The 17,023-nt window shown below is 41.4% G+C and overlaps 1 protein-coding gene across 2 annotated transcripts in view; it reads left to right on the top strand.

The window, feature by feature from the left end:
- The first annotated feature begins 6,243 nt into the window (after positions 1-6,243).
- Prkg1 (protein kinase cGMP-dependent 1) overlaps positions 6,244-17,023 on the top strand; it is a 1,174,992-nt gene continuing 1,164,212 nt past the window's right edge. The window contains exons 1-2 of one of the 2 annotated variants that reach the window (XM_029531419.1): positions 6,244-6,308; positions 6,479-6,927. In XM_029531419.1, coding sequence (XP_029387279.1) covers positions 6,662-6,927 — 266 coding nt within the window. In that variant the 5' untranslated portion in view covers positions 6,244-6,308; positions 6,479-6,661. Of the gene's footprint in view, positions 6,309-6,357; positions 6,928-17,023 lie in introns of those variants that run through there. The other variant, XM_021187092.2, reaches the window with a different exon arrangement.

Genomic DNA, 17,023 nt, shown 5'->3' with positions numbered 1-17,023 from the left:
GACTTCTTACTGAACATTTTATCACAAGGAGTGCTGATATGGCATGCTGCATTCAACTAATGGTCCTAAAAATCAGGACACTGTAGCGCTTAGTTAGGTAACAGGCTAGCATCCATGCAAGGTATTGGATGGTATCCCTGCATGGATACATGATAAGAACAAATGCACATGTATGCAACAAGAATGCTCTACAGCTCAGTGTTGCAGTGAGCAACTGCTGCATCAGAGCAGGAGGAAATGGACACAGGCCTCTCATTATCAATCCATCTGTGCTTTCAGGACTTTAAATTGTGCATAAACATTTTCTAGTAAGAAGAATACACTTTTTTTATAAGTTCCAAGCAAGTGAGTCCATTTTTTTCCTTAATTAAAAAAATGTCCCAAATCAATTCAAATCAAAATAAACCTTCGAAAAGAATTTGTGTTCCCACCCCCACTCTTCTCAAATGTTTGACATTAGTATTGGAAGATGCTATTATGTGAAAGTATTTGATTTCTGTATGTTACTACAGCACCACATTTGATCCATGAACCAAGACTATATTCACATATATTCCAAATCTTGTATGAGAAATAAAGAATACTACAAAAGATGCAGATTGCCATTTAACAAAACAGGACAGCTAAGGCCTGGTGCACTAGTAATAGGCATAAGATTGTGGAGTCAATCCACCAACAAACACTCCTACCTTGTTATTCAAACCAACAAATGGCCTCAGTCCTCCCTGGAATCCGTGGCTGGCAGGATTTTCACATTGGTTATAACCATGTACAACATTAAACATAAATGCCGTTTATAGAAGAGAGTTCTACATGTTCCAAAGGCCATCTGTACTGTCCCCACTAGTTCATAACTTATAATAACGTTTGATGCACTCAGGTATCTATTTGAAATAAAATAGTGCCACAGAAAACGATGCTTTGGGGAAGCAAGGCTCTAAGTCCTGAAAAGCACACCTTGCATTTGCAATGGACTTCTTTTTAAACTGCAGCTGAATCGTTTCGTAGTTTGAGCTCATCACCTAGCAAATATCATACATTTTAGAGACTTAAATTAGCATCCGCTGATGATCTCATGGGTCCAGAAGAGAGAAGTCTGGGCACAGCGTGCCTGGGTTTTTTGCTTAGCACCTCAGAGGGCTGAAATTCGAGTGTTGTTCCTGATTGTTCTCACAGGGAGCCCAGAGCCTCTTCTCAGCTCATAAAGTTGTGTCACCTCTAAATTCTTAAGAAAATAAGGTCCTTGCTCACTGTTTGCTGCATCTCTCACATGTATCTGCTGTATCCTGAAAGCTCACAACAGAAAATTTACTGTGAGTTGACTCTCAGTCACACTGGAATCCCTATTTGAGACATTGGATTAGATCAGGCTCACCTAAATAACTGTCTTATCTCGAAGGCAAAAAACTTGTGATGTCAATTATAGCTCTGACATCTCATAACAGACCCACTTTGCTTACTTTCTAATTGAATAAATGAGAGATGGCACACGTGCTGCAGGGGTATGGGGGCGAAATCTTAGGTGCATGGGCATTGCCACCATCATCTAAGCCTGTGGTTCTCAACCTGTGGGTCATGACCCCAGAGGGGGCATATATCAGATGCATGCCAGATATTCACATTATGATTCACAACAATAGCAAAACTATAGTTATGAAGTAGCAATGAAATAATTTTATGGCTAGGGGTCACCACACATGAGGAGCTGTACTAAAGGGTTTCAGCTTTAGGGAGGTTGTGGACCACTCATAGCTGTCTCCACCTCCTAGACTCTCCCACATTCGGGTTTCCTCTAAGGAGAATTAAAGCAAGGGGCATACAACATGATGTTTTATTCATGTGAGTTACACATAAGTGTTAAATGACAAATTACTTTGAGGATTAGGTGCAAGGCCATTTAGTGTCTCTACATACACTTTACAGTTTGGATTCTTGAACCTCTTGGGAATAAAATTAAAAGTCGCATGGAAGTCCTGTGTTCACATTCTAGGTTCAAGTCTCTAATAAACTATAAAATTTGACCTTTTCCAAGTATTAAGTATCACAATTTCCTGTTTAAGTTTTATATTTCAAAATTTCTAACAGGGGTTTTAAAAAACATGCGCAGATAAAAGACAATGGCTCCTCTGTTATAGGCAGCCGAGCAGGTGGCTGATTTTACAATAATAAGACCACATTGTGAAAATGATTTATGTATATACTTTTCTGTGGAGGAAGGTGTTTTAAAACCATAGCTGTTATGATTTTTATATAAATTCAATAAGTGTAATGTGATGCATTTAGGAGATATTAAAGTTAATCCAACATTTAATTTGCTATTCTCATGCTCTATGTGCTTGTTAATGGGGATGTTGGTGTGAAGCTGGACTTAATAAGGTTGTATGTTGGATAAGGGATGATCGTACTTCTTGGTCACCAGACCATGGCTGATTCAAGTAAAAAAAATGCTAAAGGCAAAATTCAGTATAACACAGAATAAACTGAAAACAATCTCAGCTTCTAATAACCAAAAGAGTATGCTTTATTCCTTATGGGACAAGACGTACTTGAACTCACCCTTCTCTCAAAGTTCTAAGCCCTGTTAAAGTTGGAGGATGACGGTTGTCTGTGAGGTCAGACAAATAACAGACATCTGTAAACCCGCTGGAGGTAGGAAGGAGAAATGACGGTTGTCTGTGAGGTCAAATAACAGACATCTGTAAACCCGCTGGAGGTAGGAAGGAGAAACAGACCTTCTGTCCTTTCTCATTTTATAAACGAGGAAAATAAATCTGAGAATATAAGGGGCTTTCATAAGCACCCAGCTTGAGCAAAGACTTGAGCAATGTCTTGAGCATGAATGTGGATCTTTGGATTTGAGCATGAATGTGGATCTTTGGATTTGAGCATGAATGTGGATCTTTGGATTTGAATGGAGTATTTGTTTTAGTTTACCAATGGTATTATAACATTCTTTCATAAGTATCGCTATTTCTACCACTATGAGAATTGTTTTGATGTAGCAGTATAGAATAAAAGAGAGGTGCCACCCGTTCCAAAGGTGTGGCCCCTGCCTCGAGTTTCAGTTCCTCAGCCTTCCTTTCTGGGGCTGCTCTTACTGACCGCCCTGATCATTACTTACATGTAGCTGGGGTGAAAATATTTGTTTCAACTGAGACTAGTAGAATATTTGGGAGATGGGTATATTATAATTAGATATATTCTAGAAGATAGTGACACTAAAATCAGACTTACTTTTAGTCACGCCTCCTGTGACACTGACCAGATTAAAAGACAGAAACCCTCTTAGAACTCCTGATGCCTGTCACACTTCAGTTTCTTTAGAAAGTATTCTATACAAAAGAGAAAATGGCGGCGGCAGGATTGGGGGTAGCGGGTGGGGGACACAGCCACGTTTCACAGTGAATATTCTTTTTAGACAAAAACATTTGGAATTATATATGAAATATGAATCTCATCATTAAAGTGTCATAAGGAAAACAACGTCGATAGGACAACTGATGGCTAGAATACTGGATTCTAGGAACACCTCTGGGTTTATATGTGATTTTTTTAAAACTTAGTGTGTTTCCATAATTGAAGACATTTTAGCTTTGTGTCTCCCTGTGTTCATAGATTTGCATACATCTGCCTTGCTATGTATTTCACTCAGAAGCATGCTGTACTGGGATTCATGTGGTCTGCAGCAAATCTAGACAATGCCTGCAAGGAAAACTTCTTAATCGGGGTAAACATCAGCAAATTCAGCCTTAACATCAAATGGAGTAAGAACTTTCAGATTCATCATGGGGATTAAAGTTAGTAGCACAGAAGGACTTAGCGCTGTGCTGGGATGTATCAAAAACACCGAGGGCTAGAGAGATGCCTCATCTCTCAGGAGGCGGAGTGCCTACTACTCTTCCACAGGGCCTGAGCTCAGTCTCCAGCACCTGTACCTGGTGGCTCACAACCACCCGTAAACTCCAGCTCCAGGGATCTGTGCTTTGGATCTTCAGGTACCCACACACACGCACATATACCTAGACACAGACATAAATTAAAAAATAAGATTGATTTTTTTAAAATTGTTCTGCATTCTTGTTATCATTATCCAGTGCTTAAAAGGGGAAAACTTAGTGGTTTTTTTTTTCTTTAACATGATGTTTTTCACACTTTCTGTTTCTCTTGACCATGGAGAATGAAGACATTGCTATAGGCACTTAAAGAAATAACATCAACTTCATTGTGATTAAGACTGCTTTTGAGCAAAATTTTCTAAGGGCACTAGATGGCGACCTTCACCTTTAATTTAAGGGGAATATTAAAAAGAAGGCTTCATTACTACATTTGCTCTGAGAGAAGCATTGCTTCAGATTTAGAAGAAACAAGGGTAATGCTACATCTCTCAGTTGGACCACTGGAATCCCACCATATCTAGGTTTTCAGCTTTGAAGCTGGAACCAGAATGGTGGAGAAACCAGCATCCTAGCACCAGGAGCCTTGAGCTCAAACTGCCCTGATTTTTGCCTTTCATCTTCTTCCTTTAAGATATGGGGTCATTGGGTCATTGGGTCATTGGGTCATTGGGTCAGCTCATTCCTCTTCCCTTGTGATCTAAATTAAATATGTTTTAAGCTAATGGACGAAATTCCCCCCCCCACCGGACATCAACATTATTTAAGTTTACATCGACTCACAAAAATAAATTTAATCTAGGAAGAAAGTTTAGAGTTCCAACATACATAGGGCATCCTGGCTAAAATGACCCCTTTAATAAGCAGAAGAAGCATTTAAATACTGTCTTTGTTGCAAATAGGATAAGACTTGGGGAGAGTTGTCAAGAGTCTTTATGAAACTAACTTTATTTTTTCATCAGTCATGTTGAATCTGTGCTTTAGGCTTTTAAACATGAAATATTTTTGCATGTATTATTTTTAAATACACATTATTTTTGAGTATTTCTAAAAAAAAAGAAGTATTGTAGCTGATTAAGTTTTCACACATAGGCGTGACAGAAAAGTAACCATCACCACCAAAGAAAACTCAGTCTGAGTAGAGTTATCTGCTCCCTCAAGAAACCCAGATCTTGTGCTTAATAATTCTAATGGAGTATAATCAGACAAATAGATCTAGCACTGGGTAATACAGGGGTTTCTAAGAGAAAACATATTTTAGGGATTTTTACACACCAAAACCTATGATTGTTTTCCTTTTTGTATTATGTCAGAGCAGGTAGTATACTCATTAATTTTGTAAGAAAAATTATACACTGATTTTATTTTTTAAAAGGAAAGCAACTTTCCTTTAAGAGAAACTCGGTATTCTAGTTGTAGCTACTAAAATATGTTAACTTGTTTGTAGTTTCCTGGGGAAAAAAAGTTCCCCATACACCAAATAAATGAAAAACAATGATTTAATTTATAAAACATGCTCTCTGTGGTGTACAATGGGTATTATGTAGTATTTACTAAACACTCAGGTTCAAAGGGCTATAATAATTCCGTTAGCACTGGCTGGATGATAGATGCACAGATCAGAGAGAAACAACGATGAATGATGAATGCAGTTGAAGTTTCCAAACTGAACTGGGAGGGTGAGCCCCCAGTTTAGCAGCTACAGTAGCCACTTAGGAACTACTATATTTGGATGCTCAATATGCACTATTTAACTGGAGTAGATTAAATAAAATCCAGACTTTAAACTGTCCGTCATCAACGCACAGCTTTTCAATTTTCTATAAACACTTGTCTTACCATGATATGCTGATCCAACCTCCACCCCCAACCACGTTAGTCCACAACTTCCAGTAAAGTTAAATGCTACAATACCTCACAATCACTATCGCCCTGTAGGGCATTCCTCTTAGAGTAAGTCTCAACCTCAGAACTTCACAGTGAGAATAGATGCACACACATGCATCTGCTGACCACGTCCAGTCATGCACAGCAGAAAAGGACATGGTGAAAAAAAAAAAGATGGATTTCTTTAGGGTATTTTCTAAAGACAGTTTAATATATATGAAACCTCTCACACACATTCACATGTTCTCTCTCTCTCTCTCTCTCTCTCTCTCTCTCTCTCTCTCTCTCTCTCTCTTTCTCTCTCTCTCTCTCTTCCCTCCCTCCCTTTCTCCCCCCCCCCCCAGGATCCAGTTACAAGCACTGCGTCATCCTTGAGAGATCACATGGTAATTGTTGCTATTTCAAGGATCAAGTGTCATGAAGCACCCCAACCCACTCCCTTCTTTTGGTACCATATAGCATAGAAGAGTGTGATGGAGTGAGCACAGGCTCCCTGGTCCAACCCTCTTTGGAAGCCAGGCTCTCTCGGTGGGGTGGCGCGCTCGCGTATTCTCACCAAGCGACTGGGAAAGGGGGACGAGGGAGGGGGGTCTCAGGGGAGGAAGGGCGGCTCTAATTGGTTTCTCAATGAAAGATAATCACCTATTCCCCAGAGAAGTTAGGGATTAGCACTCTGCCTCTCCTCTCCTTCCTTTTAGACGCCTCATCCTCCCCTCTGAGCTTCTAGTCCATTCAGCAGGAGCGATCGCAGGAGCGGGGCTGCACTCCGTGCTCCGGGCTGAGCGCCCCAGTCCCCGGCTCGCTGTGCTCCTCTGCCGCCGTCCCAGCCGCCGCCTCCGGAGGAAAAGTTTCCAGAAGGGGGATCGGGCTTAACCATAAAAATGAGCGAACTGGAGGAAGACTTTGCGAAGATTCTCATGCTCAAGGAGGAGAGGATCAAAGAGCTGGAGAAGCGGCTGTCAGAGAAGGAGGAAGAAATCCAGGAGCTGAAGAGGAAACTCCACAAATGCCAGTCGGTGCTGCCGGTGCCCTCCACCCACATCGGCCCGCGGACCACCCGAGCGCAGGGCATCTCCGCGGAGCCGCAGACCTACAGGTCCTTCCACGACCTGCGCCAGGCGTTCCGGAAGTTCACTAAATCCGAGAGGTAGGCTCAGGGCGGCGCGGGGCAGGGGTCACTCTCTCCGGGAGCTTCTTGGGATAGCAATCAGGACCGGGGGGCTGTGGCTCCCGGACAGAGCAGGGCGCCCCCTGCTCGCGCAGGCGGTCCGAGAAGGGGAAGTGTTTATTTTTGTTTCTGTGCATCACGTGCTGTAGTTGTCTCTGGCGGGCTGGGAAAGGCGAGCTCTCCGCGGAGACGCACCCCTGTGGCGTGGGGGTGGGGTGGGGAGAAGGACCGCGGAAAGTTTGCTACCCCGCACTCGACGGCGCGGGCTGCTGTCTTTCGGGGCGTCCACGCTGGGACAGAACTCTGACCGTCCGCGGGCCTGGACAGCTTCCCAGAGGCGACCCTGGGACCCAGGCCTCGGGGTGACCTGAAGCCAGCTGGGGTCGAGTTCAGTTTAGGGACAGAGTTGGTCTGGAGAGTAAGCTTTGCCAAGAGGGTTCTAGCCCTCGTTGGGGCGGATCGAGGGCTGGTCTCCTTCGTGTAGATCCAGCCTCCAGCCAAGGGCTGGGAGGGGAGGGTTATTCACAGGGTCACTTTCAGGGGAGCTGTGATGTCATCAAGAGAATGCCACAAAAACCCCACCTCTGGGCGCTCATATGCTCTGCTTCTGTTCCTTCTAGAAGTGGCACTCCTAATTACCGAGAAGTTGGTGATGTTTGGGTCACCTTGCGCATGAAGTTGGTTAGGGGCAACTGCTTAGAGAAGTTGTGGTAGGGAGAGAAGGCCAGGGTTTTCTCTAGGCGCCACCTCGACCCCTACTTTCTTCCTCCCAGGCATTTTAAGAGCCAAATCCGTTCACATCAAAGTTGTGCAGCTTCTTCGGGGTGTTCAGAGGAAACTGGATGGGTTTTGGCCACAGTAGGAAGATTTTGCACTCCACTCGCCGCCGCCTTCGCGGAGGAGGCTGATCGATCGGTTGCAGCGTTAAAGCCTTGTGGACATTAGGGGGAGGAAGTGCAGACTCCAAAGCCCATTACTGGCTTTTAGTCTCTGGAAGTGCAGGGCCGAAAGTGCATTTCTCAGGATATTGAATATTCCATTAGGCTTGCCTTCATGCCCGCCTCCCTCTTACCCTTTCCTCCTTCTTAGATCACTTGGTGTCTGACTTTGGGGCTCTCGGGGGAATACTAGACTACCCACCCCCCAAACACACACTTAGCTCTCTTGTTCTGAGGCTAGTTCTTCTAAAGAGCAAGCCTATCGTAGGTACCCTCAGGGTCAGTTCTAGGGCCCCCGCCGTGTCCCCGCTCCTCCACTGCACTATTTCAGACTCGCTAGTGTATTGATCACAGTGAGGTCAGGCAAAATGGACCATGTGGGGGCTGGGGAGGTGGTGTTCAAAGCTGTCAGAAGCTCCGGAGCTGAGAATGAGTAGGGATAAGTTAATAGGAATGCCCAAGAAGCATACCACTTAGGTTGTGGGATCCGTTACAGAACAGGAATCTCAGATAGCTTTCAGATACCCCGAGTCACCTTCGACTTTTAAAATGACGCTGGCACCTTTTGTCCCAGACTGCTTTAGAAGTTCCTACTGCCGGGAATGAGGCCACTCCCCTCCCACTTAGGCTGAAACTGCAAAGAGAGTCAGTCTTTGGCCTGGCCCTAGGTTGGGAAGTGGCTGCAGTCCTGCCTCCGCCTGGCTGCGCATTCCGCGGCCGCTGCCCTGCCCGGCGCTCGCTCGCTCGGCAGCTGGAATCAATCTGCCCACCTCCTTAAGAAGCCACTTCATCAGCGGTCACCAGGCAGCTGCTTGCCTCCCAGGGCTGCCGGTTCGAGCTTTATCGCATTTTTGAAATTTCAGATTTTGTATCTGGGCTGTGCCCCTTTGGAGTAACAGTATGGCTTCACAGCAGAGAGGAAATTCTCACCAGGGAAAACCCGCCTTCCCAGAGCCTAGTCTCAGGCGCCAGTTTACAGCGAAACACTCCCCTCCCCCCACACTAGCATTCCCAAAGAATGTGAAGTTTTTATATTTACGAAGAGGAAATGGCTTGTGTCCTATGAAATACCATCCTTTTTGATCCCCCACCCCCACCCAGCGGGTTTTGTTGTTTAAGTAGGAACTTTCATCTCAAGAGTGGTTCATGCATAATAGAGATTAAGGGCACATTTATTTGTGTCTCTCGAACAAGTATCTGGAGTACTTTTCTACTTCCTCTCTGTCCTGGTTTACACTGAGCGGAGGTAAATGTCTTCCCACTTGTGCTTTCAAGTTTTCAAAAGGAAGCATGCCGTTTATTTTCAGTAAGGTGACTCATTAGCATTTAAAGAATTTTGACAGGTATAATATATGGGCATTGTATCCATTGGCATTAGATACTCACTTAAAGAGACAGTACTAAATTATCAACTGCAAGACACCTTGGTTTAGCTATGAGAAGAAGCACTTATGAAGGCATTTCTAAAACATGAAGGTTAGTGTCAAACAAGATGCCTTCAAAATAAAAGAATACTTTGTGTATCTCTGGTATTTGAGTTTAGGAAGCAGATATTCCATCTCCAGTGATATGCCATGGCTGAAACAGAGTGCTTTATTGCAAAACTAATGTTCGATTGTAATTTGAATGATAGCTATTAACACTGAAGGTTCATTTCAAATTTTATTAGGGCACTTCTGTTTTATACCGACAAGAAAATAGATTTTATTTGAATTAGGAATTTGTCTAGAGGGAAAACTAAAACAAGATTTTCTTGTATATTTATGCTTTAGGGAGAGTCTGTAGTCTAAAAATAATTTACATAGTAGGTGGCAAAACATATCTTAAGCTTTTATTGTAGTGGAAGGAAATGGGAGAAATTATCTACTGCTATAATCAACTCGGTCCAATTATCCAGATTTCCATGTGTCCACAGAGGATAGAAAGCTTGTTCTCCATTAAGAATGATCCAAGTATCTAAGGAATGCTTAGATGAAAATTATACCAGGGAAGAGGAAGATCTGAGCTCTCAAGCTAAGTATCAAATGTACAGAATGATGATCATGTTTAAAAAGAAAACATCTGACTTACTGTCGTACTCATCTGCAGACCCCTTAAGAAGTACTCCAAAGGGATCAAGTGATTATCATTGAAAACTGCAGACTCTTTCAGATGACGATGGTGATGATATTTTAAATTTATGTTTCAAATACTTTCTTTTAGCCAAAGAACTCCAAGTATTTCCCACAGATTCCTCGGAACTCCATTCCCTTTATGCATTTATTTCACATCAAGAATTTCCTATTCTTCTCATTTTTTCCCTTAAATTTTCATATACACGTAAGTGCCTTATTTTGGCCACCTCATTAACTAGTTTATGCTCAAGAGACCACACACAAGTTTTAAATTAGCTTGAGCAAGGGCTAGAATCAATATTAACTTGTTCCCGGAATAAGAGCAGACAATATTCCAAAGTGGCTAGTGCTATTTTCATCTTAGTTCCCTTGCTTCATCTGACTCCAGTTGATCAGCAGGAACTTGGACTTCCATGAGACATAGATCCATGGAGTAGATGCCCCAGAAAACCCTTGCTTTTTTGCATCTTTGATCCAATTCAGATGTAATTTGACCTTCAGACTAAGTCCAGAGGTATAGCCTCATTTCGATATGAGCAACTTCAATAAAGTGTGTCCTGGCTATATTCCATTACTTATCAGTTACTTACCAGTAACTTACCATTTGTTCAAATCAAACATATACAGAGCTTTGAACCGAGAAAAGCAACAGTATAGACAGCTTATCTCTCTGCCCTCAACACTGTATCTACTGCAGCAGTTCACCTTTTTAACACTTTTAAACCCACACTTCTCAGGGAAGAAATTCAAGGCTTGCAATCTAGCGACTTGCTTATAGACTCCCAGCCCTAGACTAGGGCTCCCTCAATCTCAGTAACCAGTGAGCATTTCTCACTGGGTAGAAAGGACCCACCATGAGCTAAACATCTCAAAAATAAAAATAGAAGGTTGTTTTATGTTACTTGGCTCCAGAGATGCCAAATTGATACCTTTCATCATGGCATTTACCTATACTAAAGTGACATTTCGTTGAGCTCAGTTCTGGTTCTGGAACCAAGAATATGTTTCCAGATGGGCCTGCCTATGCCAGGACTTCCTCTTCATTTGAATCACTAATGTAAGCTGAGGTCAAATGCTTATATTGAACCATGTGCCCATCAGAAATTTGACTCTCACACCAGACCTGAACAAACAAGAGAAGTCCTTTCTTTTTTCTCCTTCCTGTCGGAGGAGGGCCTGTTTCCGAGTGGGCTCTTGACACTACTACTCAAAGATGCTGAGAATGCACTAAATCTTTTCACTGGATAAGATTTTCAGGTGATTTCACAGCTGCATAGGGTATGAATAATTATTTTTGTTTCCCATTGAGAATTTGCTTATCTGGCTCCGGAGCCAGACGTTATCAGGGTTTCTTGTAGGTTTTGGAAGTTACTGTGAGCTCTGAGATAAATCAGGGATAGCGTATCCTGTTTCACAAAACTGAAAGTTCAGAAGCTTGGGAATTGTCGGAAAGGAATATTGACCTTGACTCTGGCTTTGTGGGTGTGCTTGCTAGGCTCTTGGTTCAGTGATGAGAAAACAAGACAAAAGAAAAGAAAATGGAAATAAATATTCACACACACACACACACACACACACACACACACACACAGATGTACATAGTGCGTTTGTATGCAGACATATACCAATCACCTCCCGATTCTATCTCTGATTTACATTTACTATAGTAGTTGTTATTATACAGTTTGTTTAAGTTATCCCAAAAATGTACTCATAGAAAGGAAGTCTCCCTTCTTATTTCTGTTTTTCTAAAGCTGCTCATAGTATCTTGAAGATTCTCAAATGCTTGTGGCCACTATCAGGCACACCACCCGATGACCTCACCAGAACCAGATACAAGGATCAATGGCTGCCACTCTCCCTTATCCAGTGCTCTTTGTTCCTGACTCTTCCTGAGTTGTATGTGTGTGTCTTTTGGATCTGTGTTTCTAGCTTCTAGATGGACATTTTTTGAGCCTTACCAGATCTGTCTGCTTGCAAAAGTCACATAATATAGACACAGGGCATATTGTACTTGTTGAAAAGATACTGCATTTTAATATCATTATATCTTCAGATAGTTCTGTGTAGGCATGAGTGTGCATGTGTGTGCATGTATGTAATTTGAGTTTCCTAAATTCATAATATAATTATTCATATTGAAGATATGTAATGTCTTATAACATCTGTCCAATGAAAAACTAATGAATCTTTAAGAGACATATCTTTTACGTGGATTTAGGAAGGGTGGGTGGTAGATCTCACTTTCTTGTTTTAACACTTTCACTCTTGAACAACAGCATTCTTTTGTGAAGTGGTTAAACTTCTCCATACAAACCACAGACTTCATGCACAGAGCACAGACTTTGCTAGTTGTATTGTAAGTGCTTTCATGTTGTTTTGTGAGTGAATAGAATAGAAACCTATATTGCCTTACAAAATCTTGTAGCTTTTGGTGCACATAATACATACTTTATATTGACTAGAAGGTTTCAAAACAATATCTGAAAATTGCCCTGTTCAAAGCAACTGCTTCTATATTCATCCTTTCCCTGGTGCATATTAGTGTGATTTATTCTTGGAAGTTCTTCATTAGTTGTACATTTGTTGTCCTGGGATTTAATTTGGGCTGAGTGTTTTCCCCTTTAAGAGTATGGCACATTGAGGCCAAAGGGCAATATAGGTGTGCTGGTTTTATGCAAGTGTTTATTTGAAAGACAAACCAGCAAGGTATCTATTGTAATTACTTAAGTAGAATTTAGGTTGGCTTTTCATCTTGTAAGAGAAATGATGCAGCTACAACTACTAAAATAAACCCTTGGCTACACTTGTTGCAGATTCAGACTCTCTCCTTTGTGCACAGTCTAACTTAGAAAGGACTTCAAAATATATTTTACATTCCCAGATCCCTCTTCCTTTGAGCTCTCTGACCTCAAAATGCTACAAAAATACTGTTATAAAACCCTTTAGGGTTCCTAAAAATATTTGTATGTTTGCCTTTCACAAATATTCCTGGGTCTGTTTATTCAAGGATATGGCGCCCTGATTGCCTAACAAGCAACTAGAAAGCCTTTGGGTAACTGTTACTGTTTTTCCTGAAGCTACTCATTGCCCACACAGTGTGCATGAGACTCATTTCATGTATTACACAGTCACCGAAGGGCTTGTTTACGTGTGCCAGAAATTCTGAAAATAGAAAATTCTTTTATATCTTAGGCTGTAAACCCTTGTGAAGAAACCAGGTTTGTTTACAGGAAAAAATTCCAACTAAATAAAACCTACAGTTCACCAGGCTTCTCCCTCCCACGAGCTACTTCTCAGAGAAAAGGTATATCCCGAATATATTAAAAACAAGTGAAAGAAGCTTGTGTCTTTGAGGGTAAAAGCATTTCATAATAAATGATGTGTCCTTTCAGAGAGTAAAAACACTTTAAAATACCCAACCTGGCATCACCCCTTACCTCAGCAGGTTTCAACTGCGGCATCACAAAATAGCATGCATTTGATCGATTATAAGATTAAAATGAATTAATGACAGTTTTTTTTTTTTTAAAAAAATCAAAATTCATGAATTATTTGTTTCTTAAAAAAGATCAGGGCTGAGTGCATCCCGAGGCATTTCCCTTGGGAAAGCTGTTCACGGAGTTCTAGTTGGTTTCGTAGATGGGGAGGCTTACAAATGTATAGCAGGAAATTACACATAATCCACAGATGGTCTTGTCTTTTCACAGGAGTATGGTACACATGGGAATATCATCTGTCTCGTGAGTCACTGCAGGAAAAAAATGTCTAAGAGCCCCTCATCTGATCTAGGATTCTGAAAAATCACCTTCTTGACTCTGACTCGCTAAGCTACTTATTTTTGGACAAAGGTGTTAGACTCCCTAGGCTCAACTTAGCATTTCTGTTTGACAGCAGTGTCCCCAAGGTGTGGTGTACACATTATTAGTGGGATAGGAAGGCTTCTAAGTTCACAAGTGAACTTATTTTATATTATTAATAGTTAGAGTTTAATAAATGGTGGGAGAAAGCATTTGACTAATGCACAGGAGTCATGTGTAGCTATATTGCTTAAAATAAACTGAGTTTTAAGGCTTAATAGATTTTTTTTAAGAGTAGGAAAGTACAGATTGTGTTTTACATAGATATAGTGAAATTGAGGTTTAGGAAATAGTGTTTTAATGTCTTTTTTCTTTTCATGAGAAATGTAATGTTTTCATATTTGTTGTTTTGCTTGCTTATATTATATTTTTAGAGGATTCTGTCTAATTGGGTTCTCTCTGTACCCATCTTCGGATAGTATTTTACACGATTGTTTCTCAGTAGCTTGGGGGTATTGAACTGGGGACATAGAATTAAAATTGTTAGTGTTTATAAAACATACTCCGTAAGCAAGCTTACTTGAGAGTTAAATTAACACCATTCAGGAAAAACATTTTAAGTTCCTTCAGATTCATGACTTTTACTCCATAGATGATTATAAAAGCCCAGGAAAAAAAATAGCGTAAGTTGGAAGCCCACCCTATCGCAGCCTGTGTCTGGCTGGATCCTCCGAACAGCGGTGATCTGCTCGCCTCGTCCTTCCCCAGGACTGACTCTTCTTTCGGAGGGTGGGTACGCATGGTGAAAAGTTAGATGTGGGGCAAGAAATGCACAAAGTCCTTAGCCTTCGGCTTCAGTGTAATGACCAACAAAGATAAAAACCTGAGAAGAAGTAAGGTTAAGGAGAGCAGTATACCAACAGTCGCCACAAGATGGCAGCAGAGGAATAATATTTACTGGTTGGAGCCTACAGGCACTGTGAGAATTTTAAACTGTCTTATCTGTTACTTTTCTAACAACAGGATTCACGAATTGACTTCTATTATTCTAATCGGTGACAATTCAAGGGAACGTGTTTAAAACACCAGGTGAATTCCTCTCCAGTGTTTCTCTTGAAGACAAAACAAACAAGACAGCTTGCATGGAGAGTTCTTTGAACATTGATGTCACCTGAGGGAAATGCCTAACCCCGCCTCCCCCACCCCCATGAGGCAGCCTCTGGGCTCATATTTCATGAAAAGGAGGAAATAGGAAGAAATAATGGACAATCAAGTCTGGTTTAAAAATGGATGGATGTGTGAGGAGATAAATGGACCCCCCCCCCCCCGCCCCAGCTCCTCTCTCTCCCATGGAAAAGCAAAAAATAATCAAGAAAGAAAATATTGAAAGAAAAATTAGATCATTTAATAGGCAATTCAAGGAGATGTTCCCATCTCCTTGATAATTCTGAAATTCTATAATATGCTTAAATAACAATATAACAAACAGTTTTAGCTCTCTAATGAATGGGGTGTTTACATACTTCATAAAAAGAAACATTTTTTTTTCTTTTGAGTGAGGGGAGATGTCCTAAGTATAAACTGCTTTTCAGTTCAGGGCATAAAAGAACTGAGGATTGTTTGCCCACCGGCCACTGAGGGATGCATTTTGGGTCATGTCTAGCAGACTGTGAGTTTTTGAATCAATATTCCCTTGGAAAGCGTCCTTCAGTCTTCCTGTAAAAGGCTGCTTCATTCACTCTGTGACCGCTTGTTACATGAACCCCTCAGGGGTCTGGATGTGAAGTACTTTTGCTGCTGGCTGGCATCCTTTGTGATTTTAGGCTCAAGAGAAATGTGCTTTTTTTAAAATTTTAATTTTAATTTTTATTTATTTATTTATTTTGTCTGTCTTGGTGAGATTCGATAGCCAAAGGAGGTTGTGCTATTAGTAAAAATAATTCCGTTTAGAATTAGCGTTTTTATTTAGTCTCTTTAACCGACGACTTTCCCCAGTGTTGTGCTGGGTGTTTCTCAAACCAGCAAGAAGGAAAGTAGAAAAACTTCAGAACGACGCGCATTTCAATACTCTGTTTGGCAACAAATTACCTTTGTAAAAGGTGTTTTAGAATTATGTGATAAGCCAACTTGCAAGTGTTAATATATAAAAATGTTCCGTGGGTCAGTAATCCATACTCTCCCTAGGCTAGGGACAGAAGTTTTTAGTCAACCTAAGGTGCAGAGGGAATGAAGTGTGGATCTGGGGGCAGCCTTTATTCCTGATGAGTGTGGGCAAGGTCTAGAAGAAACTCCCCTGCCCCCCTCCCCCAATGAGGCAAGCAGCAAGAAGCAGTCCCCCCCCCCCCTCTGTTATCTCTGCAGGGAGAATTCCTGAAGTATAACAGCAGGCTGTTTGCTGCCTTGACAGTGTCTGGTTATCTGGCCTTGCCTTGGGTCTTCTGGGTACCAGAAAGGCAGTGCACTCAGGACAGGGTAGACTAGCAACACTGGGGCCATTCAGACATTAAAGTAATTAGAGGGGGAATGACATTTCCTCTGTGCGGTGCTGTGTCATAGTTACCAAGATGAGACTCTCAGCATGCCCTTTCGATAACCAAGGGCAGAGGCTTCAAACCTTTTGGATTTAATCTTTGGATTTATCTTTTTTTTTTTTTTCCTTGCTTGCTTCATAGTCCAAGCATTTCGTGCTGGTTTTCAGACAATAGAACTATCCCAAACTGACCTTATTCTCCGAGTCCTTCCCAGTCCTCCTACAGTAGAGAGTCAATGTTGAACTTAGGTATGCTTGTGCAAACCTTTGTATAGAAGGAGAACTCCTTTTGACAGAATTGTGGTTGGTTTCCTTCCCTAAAGTACAGTTATTCCTTAACATTCCTTGGTAAGCTATTCCTTTTTCTGATTAGTTATAGAATCCAAGCTTTTGGGCAGATCAGACCTTACCCATCTTTCTCAGGTCCATATATGATCCCCTTCTGTTTACATACCTCAACTCAGTTGACAGCTTCTGTTTACTTTCATTGTTATTGCTGCAAGCAGTAGAAATGATGGAACTCATAGTCTTGCAGACAGCTTTTGAAATGTCATTTATTTATAGATGGGATAAATGCCAAAAGGTGAGAGTGGCAAGTCAAAAAAAAAAAAAAAAAAAAAAAAAAAAAAAAAAAAAAACAAAATTTGAACTCAAAGTGTTAAATTCATTTGAGAGTGTGAATGCTTGGTATGT

This window comes from Mus pahari, chromosome 1 (assembly GCF_900095145.1).
Source record: "Mus pahari chromosome 1, PAHARI_EIJ_v1.1, whole genome shotgun sequence".
Lineage (NCBI taxonomy): Eukaryota > Metazoa > Chordata > Mammalia > Rodentia > Muridae > Mus > Mus pahari.
Note: the sequence above shows the minus strand (reverse complement) of the source record. Positions and strands in the feature narration are given on the sequence as shown.